Below are 22,395 nucleotides of genomic sequence, written 5' to 3'. Positions count from 1 at the left end.
TTTTTTTTTTTTTTTTTTCCCCTCGGTCGCAGCTGCATTTCCCTCCCGCCGCCCGCGCCGAGGAGGAGCCGGCAGCGCCGCGCTGCCCCGGGAGCGGCCGCCGCGTCCTTTTGTGCCGCCGCTTCCCCGCTCGCCTCTTTCTTCTCTCCTTTTACTATTTTTTTAAATTTTTTTTTCTTTTTTTTTGTTGTTGTTTTAAATGTATAACTTAATGGGTCTGAACAGCACGGCCGTAGCTCTTCAGCCCAATGTGTCCTGCACATGCAACTGCAAAAGGTCTTTGTTCCAGAGCATGGAGATCAGTAAGTACCGCGTGTCCGTGTGCGTGACACCCGCCGCGCGCGGGAGGCTTCCCCGGGCTTCCCTTCCCTTCCCTTCCCTTCCCTTCCCTTCCCTTCCCTTCCCTTCCCTTCCCTTCCCTTCCCGCACGGCACCCAGCGCCGGGAAGCCCCAGCAAGTCCGTGCAAAATGGAAAGGGAAAAACTTGGGAAAGAGCCCGGTGCCCCGCACAGGGATGGGGCAGGAGGGAGCCCCCGCGTCCATCCGCTCCCAGCACAGACCTGGTCCCGCCACCCTCCCTAGGTGCACGTTAATATGTATCTTACATTTACCATATATATTTAAATCCGTGCCCGGTGCCGCTCTCGCTCCCGGTGCCGGAGCAGCGGTGCCCACGCGCATCCCGGCCGCTCCGATGTGCTCATCCCCAGTTCCAGCATAAACCCCGGCCCCTTTGTACTGCCTGCACATTTAATCTTGATTTAATCTCATTCGTGTTCAGACAAAACTAAGCTGGATTTGCCTGATTTTTATTAACGCTACCGGTACTGAATAGTGCATTATTCTTCCCAGACTCCAGCAGGCCGGGCTGGATGCACGTACCGGTAGTGGGGTGGGAATAATGAAGATGCAGCTCGGTTTGTGAGGGGCGGCCGGGAACAGYGTCCTGCAGCATTCGGAGCAGCAGAGACTTGACTTGGTGCCTCAGCAGGGCTTATGACTATGGTAAAAGTTGCAAATGTGTAATGCTTTTTGAAGGGCGAAAAAAGCTCCTCAACTCCTGGCACGAGGTTTTGTGGGAACAACTCGGTCTTAATTTCTTTCCTTGTTCTTTTTTTTTTTTTTTTTTTCTTTAAAGAAATAGCCGTTTTTTCCCCTCCCTTTGCCCATATCCTCCGTGTGCAGGGGTTGCCCGCGGGCAGGTGCCCGGTTGGGACGTGGCCGTTCGTGATGGGGCTGGCGGAGGCCGCAGGTGCCCGGTGGGATCCGGCTGCAGCCGGGCGCCGCTCCCGTCGGGAGCTGCCCACAGGGTCCTGCCCACGGGGTCCTTCCCAGCGGAAGGGATGATCCACCCGGAGCAGAGCCCTAGCTGCCACCCTCGCGTGCCCCGTTTGTGGGTGCCTTCCCGCTGCCACCCTCGCGTGCCCCGTTTGTGGGTGGCTTCCTAGAGTCGTGGCCGTGTCTCAGTGGGATGCGAGGGCTCTAGCGGCATTGCAGGGCCAGCTGTTTGGCGACCCCCAGGCTGAGCTCCGCAGGATGAACAGAGTTGAGCCTGATAAATTCCCTTTACATTTTTTTCCTCTTGCTTTTTTCCTTCCTTTTCCCTCCCAGTTCCTTGACTTCCATTCACCRTCTCCTCATGGGGACCGTGCGCTCCAGATGTGCAGCGTGGCACCAGCTGCCGTCCTGCAGGGCGCCCAGGGGCCGCAGCGGGGCTGCTGGGGGTCYCCGTGCGCCCCTTCCCCGGCTCTCGGAGGGAGCCGCGGGGTCTGCGCCGCGCGGGGCCGACCGTGAGAGCCGCTCTGCGCCCAAGGCCGCCACTTCTAGGTTTTCACATTCCTCGGTTTAATAACAAACCCAGCGCAGATGGCTCGGCCGCGCAGCCCGTCTCCGTCCCTTCCAAACTGCCGCTTTGGCAGTTCGCTCCTTTCCTGACGCTGACAGCGGCCGGCGCCTGCCCTTCAGGGAGGTGCCCAGTTCTGCATAGCGCTGATTTGCTCCCCCTTTTTTCCTTTTTTCCCTCTCCTTCTCCCAAGCTTTCCTAGCAGGGCAARCATACGTCGGGAAGCCGCCACGAGTGTTTTAGTAAGCTGAACGTGCGTTTGTGCCCAACATGTGCAGTCTGTGCTGTCCCAGCCCGAGTGCAGCTGAGACCGGGAGGCTTCTGCCCCYGTGTCCCCAATGGCTCCCACCGTGTTCCCGGTGGCTCCCGCCGGGCTCAGCGTCCTGTAGTGCTGCTCTGGCTCTGGAAATCATGCTTGGTTTCCCATCCTGAGGTGCTGAGTTGGTCCTAGTGTTTTATAGTTGGCGTTGAATGCAAGTGTTAAGGGGCACAAAGGAGGAAACGGGAGGAAAAATAGGCCAAGTTTTTTTTCCCGTGGCTCTGCGCCGCTGTCCCRCTGCAGCGGGGACACCCTCCGTCACGGATGTCGCAGCGTGGGGACACAGCACAGCCGGTTCTTCCATTGGGTTGGCGCGGGAGTGTGTCTGCAGGAGGAAGCTTGGCACAGTGATCCCGTTACTTTGGGCCGGGAAGGTGCTGGGTACCCTCCATCCCCTCCCCAACAACMCTGCTCTTTGCCCTGCTTCATGTTACGTTGTTAGAGCCCGAGTACTCGCGGAGCGGCGCTGGAAAGTGTGAGATGAAGTAGCAACTGTTCCTCTTTCCTCAAGGCCAGGAGTTCCCAGGCAGGGACCGGGATCACCTGGACAAGTTGGGACTTGACGGAGCTGCCGCCGAGCGCTGCGGGCACAAGGGCACCGCGMAGCGCCTGTCCCCTCTGCCTCCCTCCCCGCCGCTGCTCCCTTTCCCTGTGGGTTTTCCAGGCTCGCAGTTGGTGGACAGATGAGTCCAGCTTGAGGATGAATTTGTTATAAGTGTTATCCGAGTTATAAGTGGGTTGAGGTGAGGAGATTTTTCCAAGGCGAGCCCCGAAAAGCAGAGTGTCACTRATAGTGGTGACAACCACGCTCCTTTGCCGAGAATCTCGCTGCGCAGTCGTGTCGCTTGGTCGTGTTTCAGGTAAAAACTCTCGTCGGGGTTTGGGGACCTTAATCCRAGGGACCTCGCTGGGGTTTGGGACGTGGGCTCGGTCACCAGCATCCAGCGCTGCCCGTGGGGCACCGAGCCCACGAGTGCTCGTGGGGTAGCCCCTGGTGTCCCAGTGACTGTGGGAAGGACACCAGTAGGCAGCTGGAGCCGCCGCTTACGGGAGCAGACCCAGGTGCCTGAGCGCTCCACGCTCCAAACAGCTTTTGGCGCTAAAAAATGGGGGTTTGGCATGTTTGCAGGCGTACGCACATAGGTGGAAGTTGCTCTGATTTCCTAATGTAAGAAAATAGCTTAAAACGAACTGATTAATGAAGTAATTGGAAATGAGAGAGAGGTGTGTGGGTTTTTTTGTTTCTTTTTGTTTCTTTTTYTTTCTTTTAAACAGATAAATTTCAACTGTAGAGGTTTATCATCCAAATCAGAGGATTTGGGGAGCTGTTGAGAGTAAAGAGAGCTTTGATGATTTGGCAAGGAGTACAGCTTCCACGGCAGCACTTTGATCTGCATTTTAAATGCTTCTTTGTAACGACAGTTTCACAATTTCTTTTTCTTTTTTTCCCTTTTCTCATTTTAAGGCAGTTTTGCAGAGGTATGTTTTAAGAGAAAATAGTAACAGCAGACATTCTTCTTGTCTGCGTCGGAGCCAGCTAGAACTTGTAGTTCATCCCAGATCTTTTGGCTAGTGTGGAAAATTTACGATTACACCAAAGAGGAAATTAGTAGAGATGTTAAATATTATCAAAGCTTTGCGAGTCCCTTGAAATGTCTCCAGTGYGAAGCCAGAGCTTGCGTTAACATTTCTGCTGCAGCGTGTTCTCCACTTTACCTTAATATTCACCTCTTCTTGCAGGTTCSTGGCCTTTCCTGCTAAGAAAGGCCATGCTGGTGTTTAGCACGTGCGTCCTCGTGGTCTTGCATGGCCTTGCTGAAGACCACGAGTCCAGAGGGTGCTTCAGCAGCTGCTGGAGACGACCTGCTCCTGCTCGAGTGGTGCTATAGGGAATCTTTTTCTTCCCCTTCTGTCTACAGCACACCCTCAGATCAAGTGTCTTTGGGGGCAGAAGATGTTCTCTTTCGTTTCTTACAGTCTGCTCTTACGGGAGAGGTGGGTGCGTTGGTTGCTGTAGTGGGGATGGAGGCAGGTGGGGAGGGGTAGCAATTCAGGGTATTCATTCAGTTTTTCACTTAGATCCTGAGGAGAGTCTTCCCCTCCTGCAGCCAGCTGGGGTAGGGTTGATACCTTTGGTGGGAATTCAGTGGTTTTAAGGATGAGAGGCCAACAAGGAGGTTTTCCCAGGCTCATTTGGTGCTGGGTGGTAGCTCTTCTGACACTCTTTTCGGTCCCTCCTGGACTGWAGGTGTCCCAGGCTGGCAGCGAAGGACGTCCACGTAGAGCAGGGGCAGARCCTTTGCGTGGTGTGATAGCTGACCAAGCCCCACAGCCCTTGGCAAAGAGCGCTCCAAAGGCATTTAACCTGGCTGCTTTTCCAAAGCTGCAGTGCCTTGGATCGCGTGGCTGCATCCGTGTGACTCCGGGCCTCTCCCTGGGGCAGGGTGCTGACCTGGGCCCCGCGGGAGRGCTCGGCCCCGCAGCCTGCAGGTTCAGCTCTTGCTCTCGAGCTGCTGCAGCCCGTGCGTTGGTCTCGCGAGGGTGACGCCGGCGCCGAGAGCTTCCTCGCCCTTGGGTGTCACAAGGCAGCCACACGCTGCCGGTGTGTATAGTAACACGGCCTTGCTGAGGTGATGAGTGATGTGATACCCTCTTTTTCCACAAAGTAATCAAACTTTGTGTTTCTGGCTGATGTAAGACTAGGCTTACGCCTCCTCTARAATGCTGTGATTTTAAAACTTTTCTATGCTCACACACACTATTTGTGATATACGTTAGCACTGCCATAGGGAGCGTTTCATAGGGATATGTGGTATATGTAGCATTCCCTGGAGAGATCCGGGACGTTGTCTGAAACTCACCWTGCAAGTTGTCGATGTTGGTGGACGTTCAGATCGCTTGTGCATTCTGTGGTGCTTCCAGTCTCGCACATGTCCTCAGCAGAATGGCTCTGATGGGTAGTTCTTCCCTTGCAGTCTGTGTTCAGAGGTGCACGTTTAGAGTGGCAGGTGCTTTCGCACGTGTCCACCCTGTGCCCTGCGCACCCTGCTGGTGCCTGCAGAGCGGCTGTGCACGCAGCGCGTTGCGGCTGCGAGGTGTCTGCAGGGTTTCCACGTCTGCAAACTCGGCCACTGCAACCAGCAAGGTGGAACTTCACCTGGGAGCATGCGGAGCGATTAACCCCCGGGCTTGAACCCTACCGAGAATGGAAGGTGATCCTTGCACAAAAGTCTCTACAGCTTCTCAAGGATACACACRGGACATGATTGGGGTTTTTTTTTCCCCCCATATCTTTTTGCTCTGTCCAATATGTCAGGTAGCTGTTTTTTTACTCTAGCCCCCTGCAAACGATTGTCAGTAATAATTCTGTAAAACTGTGAATCAACTCTGCATGACTTTGTGCAAATAGGCTGAGTAATTTCTTTGTTCTTTTTCTTCTTACTTTGTAATTGGAGTCTGTAAAAGCCCAAAGGTTTGGTCTTGTGGAAAGCATGATTCATTTATTGGTGTCTGTGCCGACTAGTTATCTTTCAGTAATTCCAGAGTGCTGCTACAAGCCAAGAGTGATTCATACATGGCTAAGTGCACAAACAAATGGGGTCATGGCCATCTGCAGCAACTTTTCTAATCTATTTATGGTATCGGAGAAAGAAGTGGGTGTATTAAAGATGATGGAATAGGTGTCAATTACATTAGTGAATATAACCGGTTAAGTAACACTAACCATTACTCAAAAGCCACATCTGTTCATTGCTAGAGCCCTACGATAGGTCCAGCTTAAATGCTAACAYGGGCCTGATACGCAGAATGGGTGAGTTTTTCCACTTAAGGAACTTGCCATGGTAACTGCTGCGCTCGTCCCTTCTACCTACCGCAAGATTCAGACACTAACTGAATGTGTGAGTGTTGGAGCAGGGAATTCCCGCTCTGTGCTGGTGCAGACCTCAATCACTGCATCCTCTGCATGCAGAAGTTGGACAAAGCTTGCGTGGGGCAGCACTTTCTCTGCATTCTGGGCAGAATGGCTGTGCAGCGTCTTGTAGATACAGTGGTGGTTGGGCGACCACGGGGCATCTTTTGAAGTTCCTTTCCCTGCCTGTATCCCGTTTCACTAGTTGTGAGAATTGATCTTCTTTCCCCTTTCCAGTTTGCTACCAGAAGCCCTTCTGGATGCACTCGCTTCAGGGTTGCTTCGGTGAGATCCCCGTCTTTGGGTTTGGGAAGGCAGAGTTTGCACCGGCCGTGCTCACGGCGGGAAGGTGGCACTTCAGTGCTGAGCCTCAGCGTGGCCAGAAAGGGTTTGAGATGGTCAAGACAAAGAGGAAAGCCCAACATTAGGGGTACAAAGCTCTTCTGGGCCTTTTTGGTGAGGCTGCTCTGGAGGGCTCGCCGAGGACCGTGGAGCCTTGGTGCCTGCTCTTGGGGACATTGAGGATTGTGTTGCACTTGTAGGACATGTRATGAGCTTGGAGGGTGTCTTGCACTGGCACATGCAGGCTGGAGGCAGGAGCGAAGCAGTGGTGTGGGATTTGGAGGCGGCCGTGGCCAAGAGTCCCAGAGCCGGGGACATTCGCACGGTTGCTCCCTGCTGCGTTCGGTTTCTAAAGGAGCAACGAAGAACAAAGTCCATGGACCTTAAATTTCTGTAAATTGAATTTAAGCGTCAGCGCTGGCCAAAAATATGGGAGAACTTGGCAGCGTTGTCACTGCTGTGCTTTTATTGAGGGTTTGAGAGCTCTGCCCCRTTCTGCGTGTGCGCTCGCGGCGGGAAGGCGGCCTCAGACAACAGGCGGAACGCTCTTCCGACGGGGAAGTGGCCCAGACTTTTGCCCAAAGGACTGATGAGCCTCTTCTGATGTCTGAACAGATTTCTTCTTCTGCCCTTACTTTATTTAAGTCAACAGATTGTGTAAGCCACATGTGAGATTTACCTGCAGGGCGAGCGGGAAGGGAGCAGAGCCATTTGGATGGGTTCCCAAGAGGCGTGTGAGCGCGGAGCGCGGAGACGGGCGCTTCGGGAGCCGCGGCCGTGCCGCCCGGAGCCGCCTCCGTCTGCGCGCGGAGCAGCCGGGCCTTGCGCCGCCCCGGGCACGCACCTCACCTGCAACACTTCACTATTGCTAGTACTTTATTGCTACTTTATTATATCAATATTGATTATTGCCGTTGACAATAGCAGCAGGGAGGTCCCCGCAAAGGGAGTCATGTCCCAGCCCTCCTCACCTCCCTTGCGCATGGTGCTGCTGTGTGCGAGCAGCACGTGCTCCCGCACCCCTAGCCAGAGGTGGTGGTGATGGTTCGTGCTCATCTGTGGAGGTGAGAACTGGCTGGGGTCTCCGGGGAAGACCCTGAGGAAGCAATTGGGGTGAAATCCTGAGTTTGGGGGGCTTCAGAGCCCTGAGCTCATTCCAGGGTCTCAGTGCACGCTTTAGCCTCGTACCCCTGTTGGGGTTTCTTGGGCACTTGGTGAGTAGTAGCACAGCGGAACTTGGTTCCTCAAGAGCTGAAGACCATCAGTGTCTTCAGGGCTTGCTCCTGAGTTGGTGTCTGTGAAGGAGCTGCAGAAGCAGGTCCCACTCGTCCCCGTGTGTCCTGTGTTTTTATTTTGTTCGTAATTCCCCTCCACTCTTATTCCACCTTACACAGACGGCCTCTCAGCTTCAGTCACTTAGTGCAGCTCATAGAAATAGGCTTGTCAGTAGTGAGCTCTGAAAGTGCTTYGTAAAGTTTTATACCTTCAGGATGCTTAAGGGACAACATGATGTACAGACACTTGCTGCACACAGTACAGAATAGGATTTATCTTGAATGATGATAATCTCCTGTATTAGAAAGAAGAATCTCATTTTTATTGTTACACTCRCATTAATGGGAATGGGAATTTGTTTGGATTTGAGGGTGTGATCGGCCCCAGAATTAGCACGGGGGCCATAGGAGCTGTGCATGGGCCCAGCACAGACCAGCGGGTTACAGACGTCTCCCACCTCACTGACAGCTTTTAATCCTCACAATTCCCATGGGTTTTCCYGATAAATACCTCCCAGTGTCCACTGACTTGCCATCCAGGCCTGAACTGTAAGGGATGATAACCCTATAATGGACAGCCTCAATTTAATACATTCRCTCTGTGCTTTTTATTAGTGCAGTTAAAAAAAGAAAAAACAATGACCGCATTTATTTGATTTAAGATCTGAAAGGAGCTCGCTCAGATCTGCGGGACGGTTTAGTTCAGCTCCGCGTGGGTTAACAGGGCCTGCAGTTGCTGAGGAATTTCTCTCTCGCCTTGACCATGGGGATCTGCTGCTCTCCAGCCCACAAGAGCTCTCCAGGCTCAGCAGGTTCCTGGGTTTTGGAGGCGCTTTGCGTGGCCTCCTATTCTTCTTGTTTGCTCTAGGAAGGAGGCCGCCGTATGTTGCAGCTGTGTTGCTGCCTTGGTTGTGCTTCCAGGAACGTGCAGCCCCCTGTTAAACCTCTATTAAATTAAGCAAAAAGATCTTTAAAAGAGCATGCCTCAAGTGGAAGAAACGCTTTTTGTAGCACGAGGGTAAGAGAGGGGGCTTAAATGCGAGCTTAATTTGAGTGTTGGGAAAATAGGTATAATGGGTTTTCTGGCATGGAGAATTTTATGGCTTCTGAATTTAACACCCTCGTGAAATGCCGMACCCTGAACGGCGCCGCGGGACCCGAGCAGCGGCGCGGGGCTGGCAGCAGCCTTGCCCGGCCTCGTGCCAAAGGGAGCCCCTGTGCCCCGCGGCGCTCCCTGCGCGGAGGGAGGCCCGAGCTTGGGGTCACCTCGGCCCCTCGGGCTCGGCTCTGCCCGCCTTTCCCTCGGGTTTCCCTCGTGTCAGGCGAGGAGCAGGCGGCTCCTGCGGCTGAACGTGCCGAGGGCGCAGCCTGATCCATCCGGCTGCCTTTAGCAGCCGGGTAATTCAGTAGCTCTGGGTGTTTGTGGAGGCTGTTTCACCCCTCTCTGGGTGAAAAATAGGCTCGGACAACAACCAGTGCGGGCGTCGTGGGAGCCGGGGGAAGCGCAGGATGTGAAGGATATCGTGTCTCGACCTCGCATCCTCGAGCTAACTCAAATGGTCTTTCCTGTTTCTATATTTAAAGCCCTTCCCTTCTCCTGTCTGGAGAGATGTGGCATTACGGGTTGCACTTCCACTTCTTGAAAGTTGGCTCCTCGAGATGCTTTTCCCATAGAAAATTGGGGAAATGGGGAGAATTGTTTTTATTTGGTGTATCTGCAAGCACCCAAGACTTGGGCAGTTTGCTTTTGCTTATGGAAGGTTTGSAAGGGGGAGAAGCAAAACCTCCGTTGCTTTCCCAAGTGTGTTAGCCAACATATAGGAGGAAAGCGTGGTGGAAAAGCTGAGCTGTGATTTGTTTCCCCTTCAAAACCATCCCTTTTTAATTGTCCAAACAGCATTTCAGAGAAAATTTCCGCTCTTCTCTGCATCTTCTTACTCCCAGTGTTATAATTCTATATAATCACTTTTCTTTCTCCAAAAGAATAGGGCATGATTTTTTTCCTTTTTATACAGCGGGAGGAAGGGATGAATTCCAGATGTTGCCAGGCTGCACTCTCCCCTGCTCAGTGTCTGCGGCTCCCGGTGAATCGTCGGGATTGCGGATCCGTTGCAATAAAGCAGAGCCCCCCGCGTCCTGCCCGCGACTCGCTCCCTTAACCTTCTGCTAAGGTGAAGAAGTTGCTTATCTCTGTCCTCTCAGGTGCTGGGGAAAGTCGCTTTTTAAAGCCTTCCTCAGGAGGAACGATGATGTGTTAACACAGCTCCCGAATCGCCTCTCCTGCTTCCAGCCGCCGTAGCTTTGGTGTCCCCGGGATTGCTCTTGGGGTAACAGCCACGTCTATCAGCTGATAGGGCTGCTGTGGCAGGTACTAATTAGTACCAATTAGCCATTATCAGCAACAGACAGCTCTTGGGTGCTCCGTAATAAAAGGGGAAGGAGGGAGGAGGGCCGGCACTCGCTCCCAGGAGGAGCAACCCGTGGCGCCGGCTGCGCTCGGCTGTGGAGCAGCGGCTCCCGGGCGGCCTAAGGGGCCTGCAAGGATTTGCCTTCCTCCGAGGGACACAGCCCAGTCGGTTCTGCAAGCAGTGATACCTGGTAAGACACGGTCTGGTGATAAGTAATGACTTGTCCTGCTCCTGATRCTTTTTTTTGCTGGTTTGTGTCTCGCTTTTAATTCTTCTGCTGGGAATTTCAGTTGGGTTTTAGTGCAAGGTTTAGGCCAGGGATTGCCCTATTAAACACCCCATGATGTCTCCCTGCTTGCTCGGGACAGGGTTTAATGAAAGTGCTGTGTTTCGCTGCGATCTGACAGCGCCTGTTTGCGGAGATGACAGTGCTTGTAAGGACAGCAGCCCACGAGTGTCTTGCCTTGAGGTGCCCGTGTCCCATGAGGTGATGAACAAGCACCTGGAAGGGACAGGACCGTCTGAGGGTGCTCTACAGCATCCCAGGGGCTTGGAGACCTTGTAGGGCCCACGTAGGTGCAGGTGTCTCCGTGCTTGGCCGTGGGTGTCCCTGGGAACAAGCAGCTGCTCCGGGGTGGCTCGTGCAGCTCCACTCTGCTCGCTCTTCCTGCAAGTGTCTCCTTGGGTCCCACCCTTCCCCATAAGCTGGTCAAGGGAACCGTTCCAAGAGCTGCCAGGGTGTCATTGCGAAGGCCGGTCGTGCCATTGTAGCTGCTGTTAGTCCCTTGACAAAACGGGTTGCAAATTGCATTGCCCTACTGGCAGTGAGTACACTGGTGGCTTTCTACCCACTAAGAGCAGCAGGTATCTGATGTTCAGGGGAAGGAAGGGTGTGCAGTGACATCTAATATTGCACATCTGGGGAGCTTCAGTCTTCCGATGTCTGACTGCGCTTTGCGAATCCTGGATGGGATTTTCTTCTTCCTCTGCTGTTCTGCAAAGGCCGAACGTCCTGTGGAGCCTGCACGCTCTTCCACGTGTCATTGCTCTGGTTAAAGTAGCGAGTAGCTCTCCAATGAGGGAAGGGCCTTTGCTGTGTTTTTTGAAAGTAGTTGGGAAAAAGTTGGTAGAAACCTGATTGCTTCTTTAGGCAGTGGAAGTCAGACTCGCGCTGAGCTGGGTAGAGTCTGCCCCGCTTCGGGGCCGACAAAACCAGGCCTAGGTGGTCGTGTTGGGGCAGGCGGCTGGGTCTGCGCTGAGCCTCTTTGCAGAAGACCCTCTGCTTTTACGTATTTACTGTCACCATAATGTTTATTTATCTCTGTCGGTTTAGAATTGGCTGTGAGGGTACCTGAGAAGTAGGGCCTCTCCGTGCAAAATGTGGCCTGCTCAAACCTGCTGGAGAAGAACCCACCATTAGGAAGTGCCGCATAAATTATTTTAATAAATGGCCAATCAATTGTTATAGAGCTCAAGAAGTCAATAGAGCTCATGACCTCTCCTTATAACCACCCTCAGATCTTTCCCAAGCCTATGATACCTACAAATTCCTTATTAGGCTTTTATCAAGCATTTATTTAAAAAAAAAACCCTTAATCTAAAGTGAAATAGAAAAGAAATACTTTAGTGGCTTTATTTAAAGACCAGGGTGGCCCCGACGGCGGCAGGGCTGCTCGCTGCAGCCTGCGGGGAAGGCGGTGTGGGTAAATGAGGTATTTTATGTCAGTGCTGTCGTAGCTCGACCTGCGGCTCTGCTCTCCACGAGGGTTCTGCGAATCAGCCGGGCAGCAGGAGGGAGCCTCAGTTTTCCTTGGAGCTACTTCCCTGCTCCCAGCAGCCCTGCCCGGGGATTTGGGAAGGCAGGTGAGCAGGACCCAGCCCTGGCTTTGCTGCTCTTTGAGCTTTGCCTAGACTTCTCTGTCCTGTTTCATATGTGCCGTTGTCCCTTGGGCAGAGAGGAGAAGAGATCCAAGTGAAAACTTGTGCTTTTCTTAGAATGTAGACAGCAGAAAATTAAATGCAGCATTTCTTAAGAGGGAGCTGTGCCCTGCTGTCTCCAGTTACTTGTTCCTTTGTCACAAACTTGTACTCTTTGGTGGGTTTTTGTTATTGTTTCACATTTTAGTCATTCTGACTCCGCTGTGCGTTGCAGTCCAGCCCTGTGAAGGGCYGTGTTTGCAAACCTCGCCAAAGGAAGCGGCGCACGGAGGTGCAGGAAATCCTGCTGGGCTTCTCCGAGCCGCAGTCGGCAAGAGCCAGCTTCCCGTGTCCGGTGGCTTTTGGCCTCGCCTGCCCTGTCTGGGTCCCTGTCTGCAGCCCTGGCTTGGGCTGATATTGCCGGGAATCTGTGCACGTGCCGAGCGTTTATTCAGCGGCTTCCCAGTGCTGTCCTGGGGCTGCAGAAGGAGGGTGCATGAGGAGAGGAGCCCTTTCCAAAGGATGCTGGTGGGCCTGGGGTTCTCATCCTCTCCCAGCCCATCTCCTTAGGAGCAATTTGCCTTGCCCAGGGGGAGATTTGGGGGCAGATGGGAGGAATCTGGCGCAAGGGCAAAAAAGGTGGGTTTGCCAGTGCTGGTAGCGCATGGTGCCGATGGGCGCGCACAGGAGCGCCCTGCTCCGGGGCAGCTCTCCGGAGCCGGCTCCGTGCCCCCGGCTGCGGCACCSGAGCGCCCGGGAGGCCACGGAGCCGCAGGAGCGCGAGCGGCAGCATCGGTGCCGGCATCACAGGGTGGTCCCCGGCTGTGCCCGGCTGTGGATGCAGGGATTAAAGGCTTTTCAGGGAGCTCTGCTGGGATAGGGCTGCTCCAAGGGAGCCTTGCGGGTCTCTAGTTGCTTATTGCTCGCTGGGTTTTTAACCTGCTGTCCCTTCCCGATTCTTGGTGACTCCTGAATGTCCCCGTTGGRGCTTGTCTGCGATCCCTGCACGCCGGCGTGTGAATCTGTTGCCCTTTGAAAGAGACTCAGTTTTGCCGAGTGTCGTCTCCTGCCACGTGAGGAGCAGCAAGCCGAGCGCCAGGCAGGTCTTTGTTAGTCCTGTCACAGAATCATAGAATGCTTAAGGTTGAAAGGGACCTTGAKATCAACTCTCCTCAAACTGGAGAGCAAAACTAAAAAGGTGCAGCCGTTTCTGTTGGGTTTTAGTGCCAGCTCTCCTGCTCCTGGAGGAAGGTGGCCAGGGGAYGGGGTATATAGGGTAGAGAGGCACTGTCTTCACCACAGAGCAGCCCAGCTGATTCTGGGGAAGATGCACGCGTGACATTTGTTAAAATAAACGGGCTGGGTAGGGGGTTGGCATGAAGCAAAATTCACAAGACAAAAAATGTGACTAGAAGAAAATGCAGTGACTGATTTCGGTTTCTATTGATGTCATGTGTCCGAGCTGACACACAGACCTCACTTGTTTCCTAGAAGCCGGGTCAGGCTCAGTGCAACGGTCTACCTGGAAAATGCCCATATACATGTGCCTTGATTTCATTGTTGTCAGTTTGGGTATTTTGCTATATTAGCTCAAATTGGTTTGTTTCCATAGCTGCATACTGCTGCTAAAATCTCATTGTAGGAGCTGTCAGTCTTCCTGTGCACGCGTACCAAAAATAGAGTACATGCAAGTGCTCCAAAAGCCGCAGCACCCGGCCACCCTTCCCAGCTCCATTCCCTCTGGCCCTGTAAATTGGGGCATCCCGGGGAGAAATTGTGGAAGGAACTCTCTTTTGGAGATGGAATATCAGGATGATGGAGTGAGAGGGGARAAGAAACTCTGTCCTCAAGTCTTCTTTGGGTTGAGGGAGATGGAAGTGGCACATGTGTCATCAGGAAGCAAAGTGAGGAACGGAGCTCCCCTTGTCTCCTGAGTTCAGYGTATTCAGTCAGCTGATATTGCACCTCTCGTTAGACTGTGGGCTTTTAATGACTGCACAAACTGTTTGCTGCTTGGGCTTTTTGCTTTGCCCATCCCTCAGCTGCATGATCCTGCGAAGGTCCTGCATAGGAGCTGCAGACCTGAGTAATTCAAAGAAATCTTCTGTATAATCCATGAGGTGCTTCCTGCTCACACCGGGTGTCACAAGTGCCATGGTACCCGGTTGTCACGGCCAGGAAATACTGCTAATTCCACCCATTCCCGGTGCGCGGCAGCAGCGAGAGCAGCCCCGTCACCTAYGGGGAGCTCCCATTTCGTTGTGTTGCAGGGACGGTTTGGAAAACTACTTTGGGGATTGTTTTGGGGAGATTTTTGGKTTTTTTGGGCGCTCGCCACCAGTTCTAGCGTTTACTTAGGGTATTTGCATTTTAGGGTGTTTCTTTAGGATATTTGCTGAGTGTTTTTGTGCAGAGAGCATCTGCAGTTTGGAGACACAAAGGGGCTTGTCCAGGGTTGTCCAAGAAGGGTTGAGCTCGTCCCTGAGTGCGTTTTCCTGCCCTTTGGACTGGTGTCTCCAGGCTCGTGTGAGAGGGACCGTTTTGACATCCCCCATTGAACCGAGCTGAACAGCGAAAGCAAATCAAAAGGTTTTAAGCAAGGGGAGAGGTTTTCCRCCAAGGGGAAACGCGAGCTGCCTGTGAGGGGAGCGCGAGGAGGGCGCGTGCGGAATACATGGGTGTGGAGGGGCCTCCGAGGCCGTCCGGGCTCCGTGGAGGCCGCTCTCCTCTGGGCGTTGGGGAGTCCTTGGGGCTGCTCTGTCCACGTTGGGGTGTCCTCAGGACACTGCCATGGCCGGGCCCGCGTGGGGCGGCGTGGGGCAGCTCCAGCACCCCTTCACCCGGGCACCCGGTCCAGACGTTCTCCCTGCCTTCTGTGGGGCAGGTCAGAGGTGGGCGAGCGGCGAGTCCCCCCGCTCCTCCGGCACGCTGGGGTTCACCCCCATATCCCCCAGAGCAGYGCAGCTCCAGCGCTCACTGACAACATGGAAATAACCCCCTTTTAGCCTGTGCCGATACGTCTGGAGCCGCCTGCCAGGCAGCGCCCAGGCCCGAGCTGGCGGGGACGGGCGCCGAGCGGCTGTGCTGCTGCCTCGAGTTCTAGCATGCGGTTTGTTAAAAATATGATATCAGTATTTTAAGGGTTTTCCGCAGATATAAAGCAAGTAAGTCCCCTAGCAACAAAGGAAAGATTCTTTTTTTTTTATGCAGAGTTTTTGTCGCGAAGCACTTGGGTTTTTTTTATTTTCCTTTTTTAAGTCAAAGATGAATTCTGCTGAAGGAGAATTCTTTCTTCACGGTTTTCGGCTGCGTTTGGAGATGGGAGCTGAACCTTTGATGTGCCCCATTTTGTTCATGTCCCCTCCTTGCGTGGCCTGCTCGGSTCTGTGGCTTTGGGCAGCCCCACGATGCCCGTTTGTGCCGGTGTCACCGGGGCAGCTCCTCGTCTGACCTGCTCGGGGTGGCAGGAGGCGAGGGAGAGGGAATTGATAAATAAGTTGGTAGCAAGTTTCTCACATAAGTTTTTTTTGTTATTTTTTTTTTCTCCTGGCAAAAAAAGACATAACACAAAATTGGCAGGCTCCTTTTTATTATTGAATTAAAATCTATTAAATAATAGCAGTGAGCCAAAACCTGCAGCCCTTATTAGGCAGCGCCCTCGGAGAAGCCAAGCGATGCTGGCCCTGGCTCCCTCCTGCCCTTGGTGTGCACACACGTGTGTGCGACGCGTGGGCGCGAACGCAAGTGGGGCTTTCGGGTGGAGGTGACACGGGCGGCTGTTTCTTCACACATCGAGGGCTGTGATGTTTTCACAAGGCCGKCCTCTGCCTCGTGGTTTCCATCTCCATGCGTGGAGAAGGGGCTCCCAGCGCACTAAGTCTTGTCCCGCTGCGGTCCTGATGTCCCACAGGGAATGAGGATGAAACGTGCAGCTCTGCAGTGCCCATGTGGGAGCGGGTGGGAGCTGCTAAAACTGCAGGTTTTGTCCCCTTCGCCTCCAGGGCTCGGTGTTTTCAAGGTCTTGCCAAGGAGTCTTGGTTCTGAATTGCTTCTCCTGTCACCAAAAGCCACAACCGGGTGAACGTGCAGCGTTAATTAAAGCTGAGCCTTCACCAGGGACTTTGTTTTACCAGTGCGGCCAATAGTGAGAGGTACATGAGAATGGAGGCCGCATGGTGCCATGTGCTTCTCCTCTGACGTGTTCCCACATCCATGGGTCACTTCCATGCTCGGCGACCTCATGTTCCCTGATTTGCTCKCCCAATGTCCAGAACAGAGCATTCCCTGTGGTACCTGCTTCTTGCAGACACCAAAGTGCACAAAGTTGGGCCCCGCTTTGCTCCTTGGCACTTGCGTGGCCAGATCCTGCTGCAGATGGGTCCTGATTCCCTTGGGACCATCAGCGCAGGGCACGCGCCAACCCGCAAGGCTCCCGCGACACCTGTGTGGGGTGAATGGAGGTTAATTCCCCTGYGCTGGGTTCAACACCGCTCCTGTACGGGGGGAGTAATGTTAAATTAAACCCTTCGTCAGGGAGAAAAGCATCCAGCCCCCCTTCTTTACTGCTCATTTTAGTAATTTCTTCCAGATAACCTACACATCTGTGTCAGCGCAATTAAAACAGAAATTCTGCCTAATGAACAGTTGTAGCCCTTGGGCTATTGCGGAATGAGCAGTGAAGTTGGAAACAGTCTTATTAAAATAATAATTAAGAAACAAGGGTGGGGAGGCCGAGGGAGGTGCGAATGAGATGCTGGTGGGATGTTGCGGGGTGAGGAGCAGCGATAAACTGCAGTAAACCCCGCAGTGAACTTGCGACGCTCCCGCCCGCTCGGTCCCCYGCCGAAGCCACCGTATGGTGCGGTTGGAATGGAGGCTCTGCGGGCTCCGACCTCCCCCCTTTCGCCAGGGCCTTCTCGTCTTTCAAGATTACAATAAAATCTTCAAGTCGGAGCTGCGCTTTGTGATAAACGGGCGCTCCTTGGGTTACCTGTCCCTGAGGGATTTGTCTCTGCTRTCTCGTGGACATCGTTTGTCGGTCCTGCTTAGCTGCGGCACCGATTTTGCCCGTGTTTCAGAACATTTGGGCTCTCTGAAAGTTTACAAAACTCAGGGTGGTAAATGTTCCTTGTGTTAGAAGTGCTTATATCTGCTTTTTTGTTTTTTTTTTTTATTTTTTTCCTGGAAAACTGTCCTCTCTCAGTAAAAAACACTACATACACCCACAAGATTTGCCTTAATTTTTCCTTCCTCCCTTCCCGAGGCAGGACAGGGACTCCCAGCTTGCTCTGTGTCCTTACTGGAGCCGACTGGCTCCTCATACAGAAGGGTGTATTTTTTTTCATTTTAAATCTGTAGCTTGCAAGGGTAAATGCAGCTTTTCTTAGAAGCAAGGGGAAAAAAAATCGGTTTGGCTGTTAACCCCTTGCRTTCTAGCAGGATCTTACTTAAGTCATCAACTTGTATCATGGTAAATCAATTAACAGCTGAGCGCTCGCTTCCTAAAGCCTGCTCCTGTTTAGAAGGGCATGTGCTGCATAAAGATAGCTACGTCTCATTAACAAAACAAAACAAAAAGCAAGCGCCAAACAAATCCCCCCCGGAATGACATATTGGAATGATTTTAGTGGGATTTATATCTATGGGCTGTGGAATGGATTTTTTTTTCCTTTCTTTCTTTCTTTCTTTCTTTCCTTTTTTCAATGTTGGTTGTGAACCAGAGTGATTACTTATCATTTTCATTTTAACTCCGTCTGACAAATCGTTTTAGATGGGGAAAGCAATACTGCATCTTTAAATGGCCACTCTGTCAGCGCATCTTGCAGGGCTTTAAATGCCCTTTGTTATCGCAGTCTAGACAGGACGCAGGCGGAATATTTGATATGTTATAAGGCAAAGATTTGACAAGGTTGAATTAATTTACCGGCTTACTTAAAGCTGAATTTCAGACCGTTTTTCCTTACAGACTTGCCTTTCTCTCCTTATATATATATATAGTTGCTCTTTTTTTCTCTTTTTTCCTTTTCCCCCCCCCGAGTTAGCACAGTGTGTTTCGACTGTTTAGACTCGGAGAGGAGACATTAGCTTACTGCAGCCTGCAGTACTTTAATTGCCCTTTTTATGACTGTCTAGACATCATGCAGATGCATGTTTGTGGTGAGAAGACATTTCCCCCTCTGGTTATACGATAGTCTGAAACCTTTACATTCCCTATCTTCTTACCCCCTCTGTCTTGGAATGCGCTTTACTCCCTCCGTCCCCGCCAAATCACTTTTTCCCCCCTTGTTTTATTTATGTGYGTATTTAGTTATTTATTTATTTGTTTTTCAGGGGTGCTTCAGTCCCTGTTTTCTCGTCCCGGTTTTCCTGCACATTCCTGGGCTGTCGCTGGTATTTTCGGGGCGCGGGTGCCCCGGGGGCGCTGGACCCCGTGTGCGCTCCTGGCAGCGCTGCAGCCGCCGCTGTCCCCGTGTCCCCACGTCCCTGCACGGCATCCGCTCGCGGTACGGCTGTGGCCCGGCTTTAAGAATGAAAATATCAGCCCGGTTTGAATGGCTCTGGAGTTTTGGTTATGCAAATCGGCCGCATTAATTAACCCCGTCGCTATAGCTACCGCTTTATTGTTAAATGCGGTGAAAAGGGGACAAGCTGTGTTGGCGGATAATCCCGCTCGGAGCGCTGCCCCCGCTGCCGCCCCCGACCTGGCTCATGGAGCCGAGGCAGCTGCCGGGCTCCGTGGGACATGGGCAGAGCAGCCGGGATGTCACCTCCGCGCAGGGCGCGCGGCCGTGCGCCGGGACGTGCCCGGCGCCCTGGAGCTTCCTCGGCGCGGGGAGCCTGGGGCCACGGAGCCCGGATGCGCCCGGGCGCCTTTCCCGCCTGGGCCGCAGCGAGGACAGCCCCTGGGAGCCCCAGAACATCCTCCGTTTATGGAGCAGTCTCAGGCAAGCGCTCTTGATTTTTCCAATGAGGAGAAACCTCACTTATTTCTGGACTTAAAAGTGAACAGACGCAAAGCGCACCATGAAATAGAAACCTTCCAGGATCATATTTGCCCTAGAAGTTCTTTAAATCCTTCCTGGGGCTGTTGTTACAGCTGAGGTGCAGGTTTCTTACCCTCTCCTCTAATTTTATCACACCCAGGACGTTTTTATTCACCTTGCCCCCATTTTTCTTGACCTGCGTATACATGCATTTCTATATATGTTTGTGTATATATGTATATACGCATATAATAATAACATAATAGCTGTGTAAATGGGGGAGGGTGTGTGCCCATGAGCCTGTATTCTCATTTCCTCCCATGCGGCGATGTTCAGGCCTCTCTGAGAACTCGAATATCGTGGAGACCAAATCACAGCCCACATGGGGGGGCACCCGCATGCGTTTTGCCCTCGTCTGCAATGCATAACTGTGTCTATAACTAAGATTTTGCCTTTTTCCATAGAAGTAGCTTGCCTCGGGAAGTGCCAGCGCTGTTATGAGCAGAAAGCTGGGAAAGAGTGTCTGTGATATAGGGGTGCTCCTGAATGGAAAGGGAAGGTGTCCCGCTGATAAGGCCCTGGACACAGCTGAGGAAATCCGGTTACAGTTYCTAGCGCTGTCGCGACCCTGCTTGTGGCTTTGCTCCTCTTGCTCAACCTCCGTTTCACCACCCGTCTGCTCCCGAGTTTCCGTGGCTGTCTGAGGTGCCCGGRGCGTCATGGATCCGGCAAACGCTGGAGGAGCCGCAGCCGTTCCCGTGATCCCGGGGCTCTGTGGCTGTTTGCATCCTTGGGGTGTTTGGTCCTTTGCATGTGGCACCACGGGGCTCCCGTCGCATCTGCTGAACGTTGTGGGCCCATGGGTGCTGCCGCCCGCTTGGTAAGTGAGGAGGAGGCTGCGGGCAGCTCGTGACTCATGCCTGGGAAAATGCCCAGCTCGCAGGAGGTTCCCCTGGGTCACAGGGGTTCCTGGCCTTCTGCTCCGCTTCCACYCATCGTGCTGGGCTGGGCTTGCAAGCCAAGCACCTGTAGAGCCRTGTGTGGCACCAGGTTTTGAGCACGACCTTGCAGGAAGGGCTCGCTGCCTGGGTAGTCCTTAGGGGCCCTGTACCAGGGCTCAGCACTGCAGCCAGGTGGGAGTTGGCTGATGAATGGTTTTCCATGGAAAATGTGGAAATGGAAACATTCCAGGGGACAAAGAGGATGGAGGAAAGTAGAAAAAGGAGGATACATGGGAAGGAAGTTCGGTAAAAGCCTCCTACACAGCATGCAGCTTCAAGAGGCTGCGGCCCCGTATGTGCACTGCTMCCTCAGTTCACAGCCATGAACCCAAGTCTCCAGTGTCCCCGGAGCTGTTGCTGCTGGCACTGTGGAGCATCCTGTGCCCAGCGGGCTGGTCTCCACCTTGCAGCTTTGTAGGTGAGGAAAATGCGCCGCTGCCGAGTTCATTCACAATTTCACAGAGTGGTTGAGGTTGGAAGGGASCTCTAGAGATCATCTAGTCCAACCCCGCCTGCTCCAGCAGGGTCACCCAGTGCATGGGGCACAGGGTGGCATCCAGGTGAGTTTGGGAGATCTCCAGCGAAGGAGATCTCCAGAGAAGGAGACTCCACAGCCTCCCTGGGCAGCCTGTTCCAGAGCTCTGTCACCCTCACAGTGAAGAAGTTCCTCCTCATATGAAGGTGGAACTGCCTGGGTTTCAACTTGCACCCATTGCCCCTTGTCCTGTCACTGGCCACCACTGAGAAGAGCTTGGACCCTTCCTCCCTACATTCACCCTTCATTTGTGTGAAGCATAATACCACTAGCTGCCTCTAGTACAGAATTAACACTGCAGTGTTTTGATGAGCCTAGTGACTAATTCAATGTATGTTCCTTAGAGTCCCTTCTGCAGCAGCAGGCAGCGGTGCCCTGTGCTACCAACCACCGTCAATAGCAGGTAGCGCGTGGCCTCGTGGAGACTCCCCAAAGCTGCAGGTTATGAGCCCTGCAAATGTGAGGCAGCTCCATTACAATGAGAGATAGACCTTAAAAGAAGTTGGAACTGGAAGCCCAATCCATTTAATTGCTATTAGCTTTCTGGGAGAGGTGGCAAAGCCCTCCCTGGGATGGAGTGTTTGCTCTCCMTAGCGCAGCCGTGACTGGCAATTTGTCTGTCGAAACAGATGTGGGCAGCAACAAACATCTATTTCTATAACTAGAAACAAATTTGGTAATTGCCTCTTTCAACAGGACTTGCTCAAGCAGGAAATGAAATTCCTAAATGGCAGTTAGCAAAAGTATTTATAGCTAAGTTCATAAATGCGACGTGCCCTCTTTTGTCATGAGTTTCTGGTGGTTGGAAGGAAAAAATCCTCTATGGCAGCAAGCCGCGTATTGATCAGGAATATTTCCAGCATTTCCATATTAGAAAATTTCCATATTAGAAAATATTTTATTTATTAATATGTTTATTTTTACTAGCCATACATAAAACCCCAAGAAAGAAAAGCTCTTTGGTCTTTGAGAGTCAGCTGGCTGTGTTTGAGGCTGATATTGTACACTTTTTTAAATTTATTTTTTATTTTTTCATTTTTATTATGCACATCAAAGGTCCCGCCTGTACCTCAGAAGTCGTGTGGGTCTCATGCCTCTGTGGAGCCCCTGAGCAAGAGGGAAATAGTGCTCTGATTATTCCTAKCTTGACGTGGGGGCCATGAGAGTTTCTCCAATTTTTCTAGTGAGCAAGCAGATTTACCTATCTTTTAAGTGCAAAATCAAAATTGCTTTATTCTTTGGGTTTGATTTTACTGGCCTTACCCTTGGGAATCACTTCAAAAGCACTGTATTCCTTCCAGTAATTTCAGTAGGTTTTGATCAAGTTTACTGTGCATAAAATATGTTTCCCTGAAATCCTGGAGGGGGTGTGGGAAGGAGGGAAATGGGCCCGAAAAGGAAGGGAAAAGGTTGGCGTATACAAGTTCTTAAAGTGTCCCAGTATCCTAAGTCATCTCCTTAGTTCYCCTGTGCCTCCCGGAGCTGCTTGATGTCTTTGGGACTTCTTTAAACAAGTTATCACACTAGACAGATCCTTGTTCAARGCAGTGTCCAAGCTGAAAGACTTGCTGACTGTAACTTGAATGTTTTAGCTGCTGTGTGAATGGGGAGTGCTGCCGGGCAGCCCCTTCCTTTTGCCTTTGAACTGCTCCTTATGCGGCAGTCAAACCTGTGTGAGCCTGGGAAGGTCCTCGTGCAAAACCAGGAGCAGTATCATGTTTGTGCTGTGATGGTGCTGTGAGGATTGATGAAGAAATTTTCTAGGACTGTCCAAACCGACACTTCCACAAATCTAACCATGAACTGAGACTGTTTCCTTTAAAACAAAAATGACAACAGCAGAAAAAGCAGGTGGGAGGCGCA

The 22,395-nt window shown here is 52.5% G+C and overlaps 1 protein-coding gene across 2 annotated transcripts in view; it reads left to right on the top strand.

The window, feature by feature from the left end:
• The first annotated feature begins 110 nt into the window (after nucleotides 1-110).
• The window catches only part of PMEPA1 (prostate transmembrane protein, androgen induced 1), a 38,468-nt gene continuing 16,183 nt past the window's right edge, over nucleotides 111-22,395 (top strand). Inside the window, exon 1 of one of the 2 annotated variants that reach the window (XM_026042252.1) lies at nucleotides 111-302. In XM_026042252.1, the coding sequence (XP_025898037.1) occupies nucleotides 200-302 (103 nt within the window). In that variant the 5' untranslated portion in view covers nucleotides 111-199. The remainder of the gene's footprint in view (nucleotides 303-22,395) is intronic. The other variant, XM_026042251.1, reaches the window with a different exon arrangement.

The sequence above is a fragment of the Nothoprocta perdicaria genome, unplaced genomic scaffold (assembly GCF_003342845.1).
Source record: "Nothoprocta perdicaria isolate Ctin4 unplaced genomic scaffold, notPer1 scaffold_3, whole genome shotgun sequence".
In the NCBI taxonomy this organism is placed as follows: Eukaryota; Metazoa; Chordata; class Aves; order Tinamiformes; family Tinamidae; genus Nothoprocta; species Nothoprocta perdicaria.
Note: the sequence above shows the minus strand (reverse complement) of the source record. Positions and strands in the feature narration are given on the sequence as shown.